At 44.8% G+C, this 15,979-nt stretch overlaps 1 protein-coding gene across 6 annotated transcripts in view; it reads left to right on the top strand.

Annotated features, from left to right (window-relative positions):
• The window catches only part of TANGO2 (transport and golgi organization 2 homolog), a 79,278-nt gene that overhangs the window by 36,553 nt on the left and 26,746 nt on the right, over window positions 1–15,979 (top strand). For 5 of the 6 annotated variants that reach the window (XM_034791117.1, XM_034791118.1, XM_034791119.1 and 2 more), the window contains 3 exons: window positions 1,451–1,539; window positions 5,646–5,765; window positions 6,528–6,642. In XM_034791117.1, the coding sequence (XP_034647008.1) occupies window positions 1,451–1,539; window positions 5,646–5,765; window positions 6,528–6,642 (324 nt within the window). The remainder of the gene's footprint in view (window positions 1–1,450; window positions 1,540–5,645; window positions 5,766–6,527; window positions 6,643–15,979) is intronic. The other variant, XM_034791122.1, reaches the window with a different exon arrangement.

Genomic DNA, 15,979 nt, shown 5'->3' with positions numbered 1-15,979 from the left:
CTCCAGTTTTTTATTCTTGAGGCTGGTTAGTTTGTGTATTTGTTAGTTTGTGTAGTTGTTGCATTAAGACAATAGGTTGAGCTTCCAGTGCTGACTGCCAAAGATTATTAGCAATAGCAAATGTTATTGTCTTTTTGTCAGAAAAGATGCTGATGCACAGACACAGAAGCCCAAACTTTCATTTTGTTTCCAGAGCTTCACCGTTAGCACGGGGATGAAATGGCAGTATGGGATGATCCAGTGGGTATTGGAATGCACTGTACATGAGCGTATTGGTTTAATAATTGTGTTGAGAGAAGTCATGTTTTAAAGGTTAAAAAAGCCAGAGTACTTGTTCTGGATTCCTCTGAGGCAATCTAACCATATTGACTTTTCATATCCTACCCTGCTTTGTGTTCACACCCTGCCTGACATGAAATTATGTAGTCTCTTAATTCGACTGGTTTGTGTTCCCACAAAGCCTAAAACATTTTTTTAAATGCCCTTGCTGCATATGTTTCTTGCATATCTAGCCACATTTTAAATGTACCTGAGCTTGCCTGTTAAGTCTCCAAGCACCAATTATAACTACATAAATCCTAAAACAGAAGACCGTGCATATAGCTAGAAAAAAAATTCTTATCTTTATATCTTCACTAAGCCCTAGTAAAATCCAGCATGGTTTATTGAAATATTTGTTTGACTTGCTAAACTTGTATAATTTAGATTTAGACAGTATGTCAAGAGCTACAGCACAGCAGTCTGAGAGCTCGCAGAGTGAGAAACGCTTATTACCAAATATAAACAGAGAATTTCACCTGACAATGTTTTTCAATTACATATTGTATTTCTTAACCTCCTACTAGCCTTTGATTATGGAGCCTCCATGGGCCTCCTGAATTTTGTTTGCTGCAGTGGCCAAATCTCAGTAAGGATTAAAATGTTTCTCTAGAATGTTCCTAGGAAGCTCAAACTCTGCCTTCTTATAACATTTCCTGGCTGGCATGAAACAAGGCTTTGCTCTTTCCCTTTCGCTTCTCCTTATCTATGAAAGATTAGCACATACCAGTAAAGTAAGACTCAAATGATCTTGATGCTCAGTTTTCACTTTGGGGATGGGTCTAAGACAGAATGACCATCCCATCTATGCCCTGGATATTTAAAGGTGAATGGAAGACAAAGAGGCTATTTCCTTCTTCATTCTATATTTAAATCAATTTTATATACAATAGTATATTACAAACTACATTATAAGGATGTGATTAAGGTTGCTAAATCAAGCTCTCTGAAGTTAAGAAATGCCAGAATTAAGGTTGCCTGTGTAACCTTAATTTGACCTGTGCATTACGTACAGTCTTTAGTTACATGACCATGTACTATTTTTTTGTCCACAGGACGACAAAAATTTACAAGTAGTGCACAGATCAAGTATGCAACATCTGAAATTCATAGTCTTCCTCTTGTCCTACAGGCTTATCCTAGCAGCTAATAGAGATGAATTTTACAACAGACCATCAAAATCAGCAGACTTTTGGGATAGCAGCAATGAGATCCTTAGTGGTATGTAACTTTTTAATGGAAGCTTGTCTTGAATCTCTCTTCCCATGTACTTTTGTTTGCAAATCTACAAAAACGTTGTTAGAAATAAAAGAACATTTAAAGGTGATGAGAACTTGTCCTCACGTGTGATGGTTGAAAACCAGTTTATGGGCTAGAAAGAGGCATAGGCCTTCGTTGTATTGCTATCTTGTATGTTTTCTTTAATCTGTACTGTAACTTCTTAAAAACTTGAATGCGTGGTTTGTAAACCTTAACTCTGTAATGAAGTGATTCAGAGCCGAAGTAAACCCATACAATGGATACTTTGACAACAATTTGTAAATCAGCTGTAACAACTCATGTTCACATTTTATATAAAGTCCACTGAGTTTTGTTGCATTTAGTTGACTACAAAAAAAACTTACTTGAATGTTCTTCACTCTTCTTCATCATATGTTCTCCAAAAGCCACAGTTCAAGCAGTGTAGTGAAAATGCATTATACCATCTAACATAACTAGTTATTTAGTACCATGAATAACTCTCTGGAAAATGGAATTGCTGAATAATAGTCAATGACTTTAAAATTGTTTAATGGAATAAGGCTCAAGGAAATGAAATTTTAAAAATGTATGGCTCATTTCTTATCAGTTTGAAATTTTTTGACTAATGACCAAAGTTGTTTTGGTTTATTAGCTTTCTGCCTGGCTGTTGTTGTTAGGCCAGGGGTGGGCAAACTATGGCATGCGGGCTAGATCCAGCCCCTCAGGGCTTTGATCCGGCCCGCGGGATTGCCCCCCATGGCGCCGCGGGCCCCGCACCGCTTTCAGAAGCGGCTGGCACCACTTCCCTGTGGCCCCCGGGCACGGGGGCAGAGGGCTCCATGCGTTGCCCTTGCCTCCAGGCACCACCCCACGCAGCTCCCATTGGCCGGGAACAGGGAACTGCGGCCAATAGGAGCTTCAGGGGAGGTATATGGAGATAGAGCTGGAAGGGACCCCAAAGGGTCATTGAGTCCAGCCCCCTGCCTTCACTAGCAGGACCAATTTTGCCCCAGATCCCTAAGTGGCCCCCTCAAGGATTGAACTCACAATCCTGGGTTTAGCAGGCCAATGCACAAACCACTGAGCTATCCCCCCCTCCCCAAGTACCCCCCAGGTACCTGGAGGCGTTGCAAGGGCAGAGCACGTAGAGCCCTCCACTCCCTCCGTCCCCCAGGGGCCGCAGCGCTTCCTGGAGCGGCACAGCGTGGGGCAAGGGCAGGCATGCAGGGAGCCTGCTCTGGCCCGGGTGCGCGCCGCTGCCACCCCAGAGCCACTTTAAGTAAGTGGCGCCAGGCCGGAGGCCGAACCCCGCCTGCATCTCGCATCCCTCCTGCACCCCAAACTCCCTGCCCTGAGTCCCCTCATACACCCTGCACCCCAACCCCCTGCCCTGAGTCCCCTCCTGCAGTCCGCACCCCTCCTGCACCCCAACCCCCTTCCCTGAGCCTCCCATACACTCTGCACCCTTCCTCTGCCCCAATCTCTTGCCCTGAGCCCCTTCCTGTACACCGCACTCCCTCCTGCACCCCAACCCCCTGCCCCAGCCCTGCATACAATTTCCCCACCCAGATGTGGCTCCCGGCCCAAAAAGTTTGCCCACCCCTGTGCTAGGCTGTTGTCTAGCTGATGTTTTTTATAGAGAATCTATCTTTAAATACAGTTTCAATTTGACGACCTCTCCATACTCTCCGATATAAAAATGTGAGGCTCAAGTAGACAGAGCCTTGTTTAAATAGAACATTCTGACTCTGCAAAGAATTTTCATTGATGTTATGTGGTGGTGTTGTCGTTGGCAGAGAGGTCTGTGAGGATCAATTACTCCCACTGCACTGCAGCTTCCTCGCTTTCTGAAATTCTGGCTGACATTCCAAAATTCCTGCCAGACACTCTGGATGCTGCCTCCCTTGTTACATAGCGGCCAGGGGGGAGGAACAAGATACTTAGATGTTGAAATCCTAACATTAGCTGAATACTAGCCTGTAGCAAAGTGGAATAGATAATAAAATCCATTTTTGATGTCTTACTCTTTTCCTCCCCCCCACCCCACCCCACCCCGGGTTTTATTTGAGGCAATTCAGTGCAAGGGGCTTATCTGTGCAGGTCTGATTAGTATACTGTTTGAATTAATAATGCACTTCTTTCAAATGAAAGTAGCGAGGCAAAAAAGTAAATATATCCAATTCATTCTTGCCTGTTGTCACTTAATATTGATGATCATTCTTGACACTTAAAACATTGCTGCTTGTTCTGTACTACTGTACCGTAACTTACAGGCATTGTCCATCATAGCTACAATGGCTGATATTCATTCTTTATTCTTCTTATGATTTGAGTGGAATGGAGTGTAGGCTTGCCAACTTTCTAATCGCACAAAACCAAACACCCCTGCCCTGCCCCCCACTCTCTCCATCTCCCCCTCTCTCCACTCTTCTCCACCCTCACTCACTTTCACTGGGCTGGGACAGGGGGTTGGGAGGGGGTATGGGCTCTGGGTTGGGGGTGCAGGCTCTGGGGTGGGGCTGGGGATGAGGGGTTTGGAGTACAGGACGGGGCTCGGTGTTGGGCCAGGAGGTTAGAGTGCAGGGGAGGAGGTGCGGGGTCCTGCAGGCATTTACCGCTGCTCTGAGGAAGTGGCTGCCAGGTACCTGTGCCCGCTAGGCACATGGGCAGCCAGGTGCCTTTGTGTCCACAGGCGCCGCCACCAACAGCTCCCATTGGTCACAGTTCCCAGCCAGTGGGAGCTGTAGAGCCGGTACTCGGGCTGGGGGCAGCACATGGAGTTTCCCAGTCCCTGGCTGCCCCAGCGCCTAAAGGCTGTAGGGACCTGGTGGCCACTTCTGGGAGCAGCACAGAGCCAGGGCAGGTAGGGAGCCTGCTTTAGCCCCGGGCCCCTGCTGTGCCACCGACCAGACTTTTAACGGTCGAAAACCGATGCCTGGCAACCCTAGTGAAGAGTGGGAGGAATGCCTTGTGTGCAGATCCGACATCAAGAAAACTATTACATGCCAAGGGCATAGCCCACAGGTGGGCCACAGCCCACCCAGTTAGCACCCAGGCCCACGCAAATCTGAGCTGGGGTGTAGTAGTCCAGTGTGTCACTCCAGCACCTGAAATTTAGGGCAGAGCTTTGCTACTATGCTTCAGAAAGCTATGCTCTAGCGGCTCTGCCTTGTCATTTTCTGAGTCACCCCATGTGCGTGCCCATCTGGGCAGAAAAATTACTTTCTGATGGGGAAGCAAAGGGAAGCCACAAGAATGGTTTTGTGATTCTCCCCAGCAGTATGTTTCTGGTGCCCAGGGCAGCCAACAGAGAGGTCAATCACTGTGGGGTAGGGGGTGGGCCTGGGGAAGACCCAGCTGGTGGCTGCTACCCTGCACCCGAGCTGCTCCCCCATCCACCCGACCCCCAAGCATCCAGACCCTCCTCATAACCAGCCCCTCCCACTGAGCCTCATCCCCCCCCCCCGCACTCAGAACCCCCTTCCCCTTACTGAGCCCCAATGCCCCTGCACCGATGGCTCCCCACCCCACCGAGCCCCAACCAGCTGCACCTGGATCCCCATCCCATTGAGCTCCACTCCCCCACCATTTGGACCTCCCCATTGAGCCCACACACACACACGCTGAGCCCCAACCACCTTCACCTGGACCCTCCCTGCAGGCATTACCATTGCATCCAGAACCCCCCAACAAGCCCCTATGCTTCCAACAGCAGCTAATCCTTCCCTGAGATTTGCATTTGAATTAACAAATATTCTAGCTCTACATAACCCAGTTATATTCCTTTTAACACAGTCGTAATTTTTTAAATCTTGGTTTAGGTTAATTTACTGACTTTTTTTCCTATCATCACTGTGATTTTATTAAATGGTGAATATTGCACAATTGCAAAATGCTGATTTAGTTTTAACTCATTTCATTTTTACTTTCCAAACAAACAAAAAAGCTTGGGACTCTAGGCATCTATCCAGCACTAGCTAAACTCAATTTTTATTAAGGAACTGTGATTTAAGGCTTTTGAAATGAGATGAAGCAGCAAAGTAGTGAATCTGTCTTATTTCTGCTTATGCCTCTATTTGCTGTAGGTTTGGATATGGAGGAAGGAAGAGAAGGCGGGACGTGGCTTGGAATCAGTAAGAAAGGCAAGATGGCTGCCTTGACAAACTACTTGCAGCCGAAGATTGATACAAATGCAAAGGGAAGAGGTAGGGCGTCACAATGAGGAAATGAAAATATGAGTGACTATATAATGGAATGTTTGTTACAACCTTAACTAAGTACTGTTTTAACCCCCTTTTCTCATCCAATGAAGTGGTAATAATAGCTATTAACAAGGCTTGTAGAAACCTTTTTTTGTACACCCCGTCCTCCTCCTCTGAAGAATATGTAACAAGCTCTTACTTGAAACTTCTTGTGGTTGAGCTCTGTGTTTTAGATTGATGCATTCCTAGGACACTTTTGTGAGCAAAACATAATAGGAAATGGAAAAATGTGCATTTTCGTCTTTTAGGAGACTTTTTCTCATTATATTTTTATAGTAAAAGAAAAAAATCTGCTTGTAAACTCAGGGTCATGAGGTCCTTCCGTGGAAAAATATGACATTAAATAGATCAAATAAATGAGCCACATTAGTTGTATACCAAGCCAGGGCTACAAGGAACATGTAGAGGAAATGAAATAAAAGACTGAGGAGAGTGGTAATATGTGAGAACATCTAATACCGCAGGCTCCTCAAACATAAATCCGTTGCAGTTTTTTCCTCAGAGTAAAAATAAGTGTCATAATTGCTATATTGGTTTAATGTGAGCACTATAGAAAACCCTAATTTCCATATTTTGCCCCTCATCAATAACAGGAATCCTAAACCTTGTGTTCTGCTTGTTTGACTGAATTTGCCAGATTAGCTATCCTCACTTTCCATATGCAACTCATTCTAACTAACTCTAAATCCTTCCTCTTCTTCTTAGGTGCACTTGTAAGAAACTTCTTGACTACGGATTTGGACAGCTTCTCTTACTTGAAGAAAGTTTCATCAGAAGGACACCTTTACAATGGATTTAATTTAATAGCAGCCGACTTGAGGTAAGTCTATAAAACTTTACAGATCAAAAGGTGAAGAGGGAGAAACAAGAAAGCAATGAAGTGCATAGAATTATTAGCACTAAATTATCACAGTATAGTGGCTTGTCACAGGCAAAAGCTATAGCTCTTGTGCTTTTACTAACAGGCATGGGTATTCAAAGTTCTGAATGTTACTCCATTTCATATACTTTCTACAGTTCTCTTTTTATTTTTGTTTCTTCCAGAAACTAGAGGGCTGTCTTATTATCTAGTAATTTCTTGTAGTGCGTCTCTCAGCATCTCTTTCTTACAGAATAGGAAATCTTTCCATTGAAATATCTCTAAGTTCTTCCACCCTTAATTTGTGATACATTTTTTGACTACCAGACTTCTGGACAACTACAAAAATTCTGATTCAGGATTTGGTTTGCCAATTTAATGTGAACAAATACTGTCGGTCTCCTGACGTAACAAAGCTAATAAAGACACAGGAATAAAAACCCAGTCAAATACAAAGCGTTGTCCTAACAGTACAGGCACCATTATTGTAAACAATACACTGACAGCTACCGGAGCATCAAGATTTGATTAGTGAGCTGCAGTAGTTTAGCTGAGAGATCAGGATTAAGATTTTTAGCACTAAAACCAAATAAGAACCCAGAAGGAAATCAGTGTGACGGGGCAATGGAGTGATGGGGAACAGTGTTCAGAACCTGGAAACTTGATCAACGCAGCAAAATATATTTGATGGAGTCTGGCAATATCGATTAAATGAGATGAGTAGTGAAAAACACAAACTGCAAAAGCCAATGGTTAGACACTAAGGTCTTGTCTACATTGCCCCGCAGTTCAGACTATGGTGGTGTGACTAGCAGTGCACACCAAAGTGGTGTGCTACAACTCCCCCATGTGGGGAACTAAAAGGTTGCTAATTTGCATTAATGTAGTCCTGTTTGAAAAGGACTCTATTAATGCAAACTAGGAACCTTTTATTTCACATCTGCGGCATCCACACAGGGGAGTTACAGCACACCACTTTGGTGCACAATGCTAGTCACACCCCCGTAGTCTGAACTGTGGAGCAGTATACACAAGCCCTGAGTATCTGAAGATGTGACTGATGAAAGGCTGTAGAAGCGTTAGCCATTTAAAGGAAGTGCTTTTGGGAATTAAGGGCTAGATAATGGGAAATAAGATTTTAGAACTGTTGGAGATATTGAATAAAGTTCAAGAGTGAGATGAAAGGATGAAGATAAATGGGGGTGGGGGATGTAACTGGAATTACTTTACCACTGAAAGAAATAGTTGAAAGCTGTTCACATTGGTCACCAGATCAGGTGAACAGGGAGAATTCGAATCAGTGGGGAATGAGGATGGTAATGAGGACTTGAATATCATTTGAATAGTCAGCTACCTGAAGACGTGCATCACAGGAATCAAACAAGAATTGTCAGTGATCAGAGGAGAATCCGAACTGAGACACAATTCATATGTCATCTCAGATGATTGTTTAGCACTCACAAGAATATGAATTATTTCATAGCTATTATCGGTGTATATTGCTCAGGGAAAGTGGAGTTAATACCCAGACGGAGAACAAGTGTGACTGAGATTTCAGCAGTTCTTAATAGAATTAACAGTAAACCTAGACGATGACAAAGTAGACACAATGGGGAAACAATAGAATTAATACTTTATTGGGAGACCATTAAAATTCTCTGTGTTGGCATTTGGTTGTGGTTTTGCTTTTTGTTTTTTTTAATGCAATTAAACAGTCTTTCTCCTTATAGATATCTAGTAAGAAAAGTTGGATCAATTCTGCCCTTTGAAGATAATAAATAATAGTAAAATAGAAACATTTTGTACTGGTGATCAGTACTTTTCTTTTTGAGTGTCATAGAGCATATGTGTTGGTATTGGACCACATTGAAAGTTGAGGATAAAAAGAAGTACCAAATAACTTCCCGTCCACTGAATAAGGCAAGGGTCATACGTGAGAATGTAATTAAAGACTGAATCATAATGTGTACTCACAAGGAACCTGGATTAAGGTTGTACAAGAATTTTCTAAGGTCCGTGCTTGTCTTTGCAACCTTAATGTTTTATTACCATAGTGGTTTTGGATGTAATTTCGTGTGTGTGTTTGAACCAAAATTTGAAAACAAAAATTACATCTAGTTGGAACCGCATTGATCCCCAGCTTGGGTTATCTGGGTTTGGACCTTCAGATCCACAGCACAGACTTCTGCTACTTGAGCTAACAGAGTGGCATTGGTAGTCTGTTTATCCTCTGTGTGGACTGGTCACTTCGGGGGACGGATGTTCTGTCTTTGCCAGTGAGTTTCATGGCTATTTGAGGATGCAGAAAAATGTAGAGACTAAATTCCTGGGTTTAATTCCAGGTTCTCTAGAGTAGTGTTCTATAGTGGTTATAGATCCTTATGGACCTGCATCCCTGCCCTATCTGCCCCACCCTGGCTTCTTGCCCCCAATTTCTCAAACCTCCTCTGCATTCTAGTGTGACTGCTTCCTCTTCCTCCATAGTGCCTAGATGCCAGCTGGGGGAACATTGAGAGCCCAAGAGAGACTTGCTTCTCAATTCTGGTCCCCAGCACTGCAGTAGTTAATAGCAGGAGGAGTAATTGCAGGAGAAGCCTGCTCAGCCCCAGGATGCAGCATGCTCATTTACTCCAGGGGATGGTACACGCACAGTTCAATGGAGCTGTGAAGAGATGGAACATGTCCAGTGCAGATAAATTCTCTAAAAATTCTATCTGCCAGAAGCTGCTTACCCTCTACTGAATATGTGCAAACTGAGATTTTTTTCAAATTCTTATGACTTGGCCAAATTTGGGTGGATTCTCATGGACTGCAGAAAGCACATTCCTGACACGAGGATGACCCCTTACCCACAAGTCCCTGTTCCAAATACTGAATCTTTAGAACTTAATGGAAATGATTGTGAGAATTATTTTTAACCTGGGCAAAACATATTTTTCCTGATCTCTTTCTGAGAAATGGATGAACCGTTATCACTGAAATTTCTCAAACCAGCCTGAAGCAGATACCTGGCATGGAACATTTCAGCCTAAATGGTCAGTTTGGCCAAGTTTTAAGCAACTGAAAACAGGGTCCTATAAGTATTGATCAAGCTTAACCATAAGTGGTGCTATATGGTTGTACAGACAACCTTAACTGATATGTAATAGGCATATTAAGTACATGTACCCATCACAAAAGAGAGGATATAAAAGGTTAAGGTATCTAATAGTACACATCCTCTACTCCATTCAAGTGTGCTCCTTGCTTCTGGAATCACTAGACATCACAGACAATGCACCACAACTGTAATTTTTCCCCAGTAGGGACGGCTAGCCCTCCAGCACTGTATTCCCCAAACTTCCTACCACCTACAGACCAGAATCCTCCTCCCCCAACTTCTTTTCTGCACAAGTTTGGAAAATCACTCTTATTTGGAGAAGAGGGTGCTGGAATTAAGTTCATTATATCTTTCTAGAATCCTGTCAACAAATGTGACACTGTTACAATTATAGTTCCCTCTGCTTCACTGACCTCCATTGGTCATAATCCAGTCACCATCACTCACTCCCCGCCCCCCCCCCCTGAAATTTTTAAATAAAGGATTAGGGATAAAACACTTTCAAGGTCTTTAGGTGCACAAAACCATAGCTTCCTTGCCAGTTTAGGCTATTTATTTTCATTTTAGAAACTCCTGTGATAAGGTGGGGAGGGAAAATGGAACTTTTTTTAGCCAATTGAAGTTTAAAAGGAGAAATGTTTTATCAAGGCAGACTCACTCCAGCTGTGAAGATACCAGTAGTCTTTCAGTGCTTGCTGCTCCTGCTTAGGATAAATGACCTGGTTCTAAGAACTGCAACAGTAGAAAGAGAAAGTGAGCACTTCAGAGATGTGTGAACACCAAACCAATCCCCCACATCGCTGCTCCAGGGAATAGATGAAGGACCAAATAGCCCCTACACTCAGCTGGAGTGAGAGGAGATGGTGTTTTAAAGGTCTGCTGGTATCTTCAGCTGAACTCTAACAAGCATCGTCAAGCAGTAATTTGAATGGTCTAATTAATAAAAAGAAAACCAAAAGCTGGAAGACTCAGTATCTTTATCAGGGAGTCAGTTTTTGACAAGTTTGATGCCCCCCACTCCAACCATTATTTGGACTCCGCTTTGTTGATTGGTTATAAAGAGGGATTTTGTTAACCTGCAAATCAGGGAAACTAAATCCACAGCAAAAGTAGATTGCTGTTTACTAAAGCTGAAACTAGTGAACTGATTTGTTGTGGCTGAGATAATGCATATATTGTTCTCTGAACACACACACTAACTGGCCCAACACAGAAACCAAGTTGGACACTTAGTGTGTACTCCTTCTTCCACCATTGCTATGCTCTACTCTGCAAAGTTCATTATTCCACACTGGGGCTTCCCCACCCTTTAGTTTTAATTGCTTTGTTAGCTGTACTGTATTTAGAGTTGCTGACCTCTTTCTTCCTCCACCCTGCCTCATGCCCGGCTCGCTGCCATCTGGCTAGCTTTCAACTAGAATAGCTGGCTTTATTAAATCTGTTGCTAGTTTACCCCAAGAATACTGATAGGTTATGAAAGACTCTCAAATTACAGACTGTAGTGACAGCCTCCTGAATTGTACTTCCAGACAGAGCTGAGTGAATAATAGACTTTTCATATTTCAAGGGGGCATTGAAGGTGACGTGACCAGTTAACACCTTTCCAATCATTGAGGGGAAAGGGGGAAGAAAGATGGTGGTGGGGTTAGTGGATTATAGATTGTTGTAATAAACCGTTAATCCAGTGTCTGTATTCAGTCCTTGATTTTTAGCAAAGTTATGAATTTAACCTGCCAAGCTTGTTTTTTGAAGGTGTTGTGCAGGTTTCCTTTAAGGATGAGGACTGAGAGGTCAGATATAGAGTGATCACTTTGATATTTTTTTTCCAATGTGAGTTCATTTGAGAGCACAGTGATGGAAGATAGCAGCAGGCTATCACAGGCCAGGCAGGCGGGGAGAGGTGCCCCTCGCCCAGCCCTGTCAGAGGGGGGAGAGGCGTCCCTCCCCCAGCCCAGCTGGAACTGTCAGGGGGTAGGAGGGGTTACATGCAGTGGAGAGGAATTAAAACCTTGAGCCAAGCAGTGGCGTTGCCCCACCACCATCCGCCCATTGTGCTGCAGCCAACTCATCTGGTGAGTTTAATGAGCGACTGTGAGTTAGTGGGAGGTGCCCGAGCCGCCACCCCACTGCGTCCCGTGGGATGGAGTGCCACGCTGTCCCAGGCTCCCCGCAACCACTGCCCCCCATCCCACTGGGCCCGCCCCCGAGCTTGCCCAGCCTTGGGAGCCAGCCGGTGGGCTTGGGGAGGTGATGGCTGATCCCCTGCGTGGTCCATGGGACATGTGTGTCCATGCACGGAGCTCGGCCGGGTGCGTAATTCCAGTGGCTGATGCAGCCGAGGGGGGTTTTACCCCTCCCATGGGAAGCTCAACCCCACCTGCGAGCGCCTCCCCCGTGGGCGCAGGGGGCAGAAGGCAGACCCCCCCCCATGCAAAATTGCCCATTTGGCTGGCAGCCCGTGAAGCTGGAGGTGTCTGCAGTGGTGTGTGTGTGTGGGGGGGGGGGTGTCTGTGCCAGGGGGTGCCCCACTGGCGGCCCCTTCCCCTGAACTTTGCTGGGCTAGAGGGCCTGCGGGGAGGGGAGCTGCATGTGACAGCGGGCTGGGGCGGCAGTACTATTTCTCCAACCCAAAACAGAGGAATCCCTCCCCCCGCCCAGTCCCACCCTGCCGGAGCTGCCACAGCCTGGGAAAGGCGCCCCCCACATCCTGAGCTGCTGCAGCCCCAGGGCAGCCTGTACCCCAAACCCCTTATCCTCACCCCAGAGCCCGCACCTCAGCCAAAGCCCTCACTGCACCCCAACCATGAGCTCCTCCCACACCTTGAACCCCTCATCCCTAGCTCCACCCCAGAGCCTTCATACCCAGCCATAGCCCTCACCCCCTACATTCCAATCCACTCCCCTAGGCCTGAGCCCCCTCTTACACTCCAATCCCCTCATCACTGGCCCCATCCCAGAGCCTGCACCCCCAGCCAGAGCCTGCACCCCAACCCTCTGCCCCAGCCCTGAGCCCTCTCTCACATTCCGAACCCCTCGGCCCCACCCCCGCCACACATTACCTCCATATTGGTGCACATAACAAAATTCATTCCGCACCTGGATGTAAAAAATTAAAGGGAACACTGATAGTGATTGTCTTATTTCACCTACGTAGTTGTTCTTGTGGCATTTAGTGCACTGGATGAGGTACAGCCAGGGCCGGCGCAACCCATTAGGCGACCTAAGTGGTCACCTAGGGCGCTACAATTTGGGGGGCGGCAACCACGGCGGTATTTTGGCGGCGGTACCTTCTGCCGCCTAGGGCAGCAGAAAAGCTGGTGGCGCTCCTGGGTACAGCACATGTTGTGATAGGCATGTGTAGGACCTTTGGATCTTGGAAAGGAGTGTTGTGGGTGGTGGTATGTCTACAGATTTTGCATCTGTTGTTCTGGCAGGATCTGGGCCGCTTTGAGTTGGCGTGTCCTGGTCTGTGGGGAGTTTGCTTCTCATTGAGGTTCGGGGGGTTCTTATTTGAAGGCTAGAAGAGGGGATTCAGGAAAGATTTCTGTCAGGATGTGGTCCCCATCGAGCATGCATTGTAGCTGTTTGATGAGACCCCACCTGGTTTCCAGCGTGGGATGGTAGGTGACAACTTTGGGGTGTGTGGTCAGATGGGGTTTTATTTCCATATTGAAGCACATTCTCTTGGGGTATTTGGGTGCCCATTCCTTGATGCAATCTACCTCTCTGGTAACCTGCTTCTCTGGTGTAAAAGAAATAACCCCAGGGAGGCTTCATGTGCAGGATTTTCTTTGTTGATTTAGTGAGTTGCAGGCTTGTGCTAGATCTGCAGCATCAAAGGATATAGAAGAAATGTTTGATGAAAAATCTGCTTTGTTAAATGGCTATACTTGGGAGCTAAGAATAGCGAGACTTTAAATGCGAAATGCTTATTGAAGCAGAGGCTATAAGCCATTGTCTGTATAGAGTGACAAGGTTTAATGTTCAGGATGGACTTCAGCTATTGCTGACAGGATCAAAGATCACCCATGTTGCAAAGGTGGTGTGCTTAGTTATTTAGGGTGGGTGCTGGAGGCAGGGATTCTGACTGCATTGTTCAGTCTTTCAGCCAGTCCACTAGTGATATTTAATGATACCATTGGAGAATAACAACAAAATGCCATCATCTTCCAATAGGGTAAAGAGAGTGAAAAGCCAGACCTTCCTCCCCCATCCCCCCCCCCCACACACACACACCTCAATATCGAAAGCTGTTGCACATACTTTGACTTCTGAGGAACCCTGCTAGCAAAAAAATGCAAATGCCAAAAAGAAACTTCAGATGAGTTAAGAAGCAGCTGCCATAGGCTTACTATAGCCTTGCACCACTCTCAGGATTGGCTCAAAAACTACTTCCCCACCTTTTACTATGATGATTGGAGGGGAAAAGCACACTTTGCACCCACCAAATACAATAACTTGCTCTGGACAAGTGAAGTTGTAGAATTTTTGCAAGGCTGCCTTACTACATAATTGCCAGCTAAACAGCAATTTTAAACACTACAGTGCTTGAATCTTTTTATTATTTTTATTTTTTAACTTTTTTGAAGTGCTGAGTAACCACAGATCTATCTGATGTTGAATGTTCAGTACCTCTGTAAATCAGGTTATACAACATCTGAACTGAAAAGAGATCAGAAAGGATACCATGGGTTCCTTCTTGTTTGTTAACAAATACCTAAAATGAGATTCAAATTGACCAAGCAACGCCTTAAAATAACTCAGTCAGTTATAATGTGTATATATATTATACTTATGGAAGCATTTATCTATTACAGGGATCGGCAACCTTGGCACGCGGCTGGCCAGGGTAAGCACCCTGGTGGGCCTGGCCAGTTTGTTTACCGGCAGGTTCGGCAGATCACGGCTCCCACTGGTCGCGGTTTGCTGCTCCAGGTCAATGGGGGCTGCAGGAAGCGGCGTGGGCCGAGGGATGTGCAGCCGCGGTTTACTCTGGTGAGCCACGTGCCAAAGGTTGCCAACTCCTGATCTACTAGCATAATCGCATTAAGATAGTTTGGAAGGCTATCTTCAACTAATGTTAACAATAGGAGTAAAAAATACAAAGAACTACACTAGGTCAGTAGGTAACTGTAATTTGTTTTTGTGTTTCGGGTCAGACTTCCATGAACAAAGGGACAGGTATATCCCCCTGAAAGATGTACATGTTGACTAATGTTTTTTCAATGTTGATACTGCTTCAACACTGAGTACCCTGCTGAAATAAGATTCTTAGTATGTTAATGGTGCAAAGCCATTCCTATCAAATATGTGAACTCATCATGTCATGAAATTAGAAGTAGTCATGAAAGAAATGTAGTATATAAATGTAAATTAGTTTTCCATATAAACAGCAAACATGATTATTATTGCAGTTGCTGATATAAAATGGTGCAGCAAAATAACCATTAAAAGAGAGATTGAAAACTATTTTGACAATGCTTTCTGCTGTGTAACCAATAGATAGCATTATTTTGCAGTTCCTGTTTACTATCTTTACTATTCGTTTCATTACACTCTAACAAAGGGAGGGAAATATCCAAGCATGTGATGCTACAAACAATGGGAAGTGCATTTATAGGCTGATCCACAAAATGCTGAAGGTTTGTTTGCATGCATATTTCAGTCTTCTCTACCCTGGCATAATGACATCCTGTTAGATTGACACAGGTACAACCATGTGAGGAAAGAATTGGATGAGAAACCGTGAGGATTGTTAAAGCCTGGATTGTTTGCTTCCACAGCTTTGTCTTCGCATCTTCATTTGAAAAACAAATTCTTTGACATTTCTAGTTTAACCCAATTCTCCATGTCATCACAGGTGTTTGTCACCTTTAACGTTATTGATTTTTAATGACAGAGCTGCATGCTGGGGAAAAAAATTCGGTTTTTAGTTTTCTAACCTCTTCATTAGTGTTGCTTCCTAAATATACCACTTCAAAACAGTATGGAGTTTGCTAACCTCTTCTCAGCCTATTTCCTGTTCTGAAGTGGTATATTTAGAAAGCAACACTCTTCTTGCTGACTTGGAGGAAACTCTGTGTGGATAAGCACATTTTAGTACAGTGGAGTTTGGCATACAGCAAACTCGGCCCTTTCTTTTGTTCCCTTGGTGAGGAGTCAGGGTCTCAGAGCCCGAGCGCCTGCCCAAGTCCAAAC

This window comes from Trachemys scripta, chromosome 15 (assembly GCF_013100865.1).
Source record: "Trachemys scripta elegans isolate TJP31775 chromosome 15, CAS_Tse_1.0, whole genome shotgun sequence".
Classification (NCBI taxonomy): domain Eukaryota; kingdom Metazoa; phylum Chordata; order Testudines; family Emydidae; genus Trachemys; species Trachemys scripta.
Note: the sequence above shows the minus strand (reverse complement) of the source record. Positions and strands in the feature narration are given on the sequence as shown.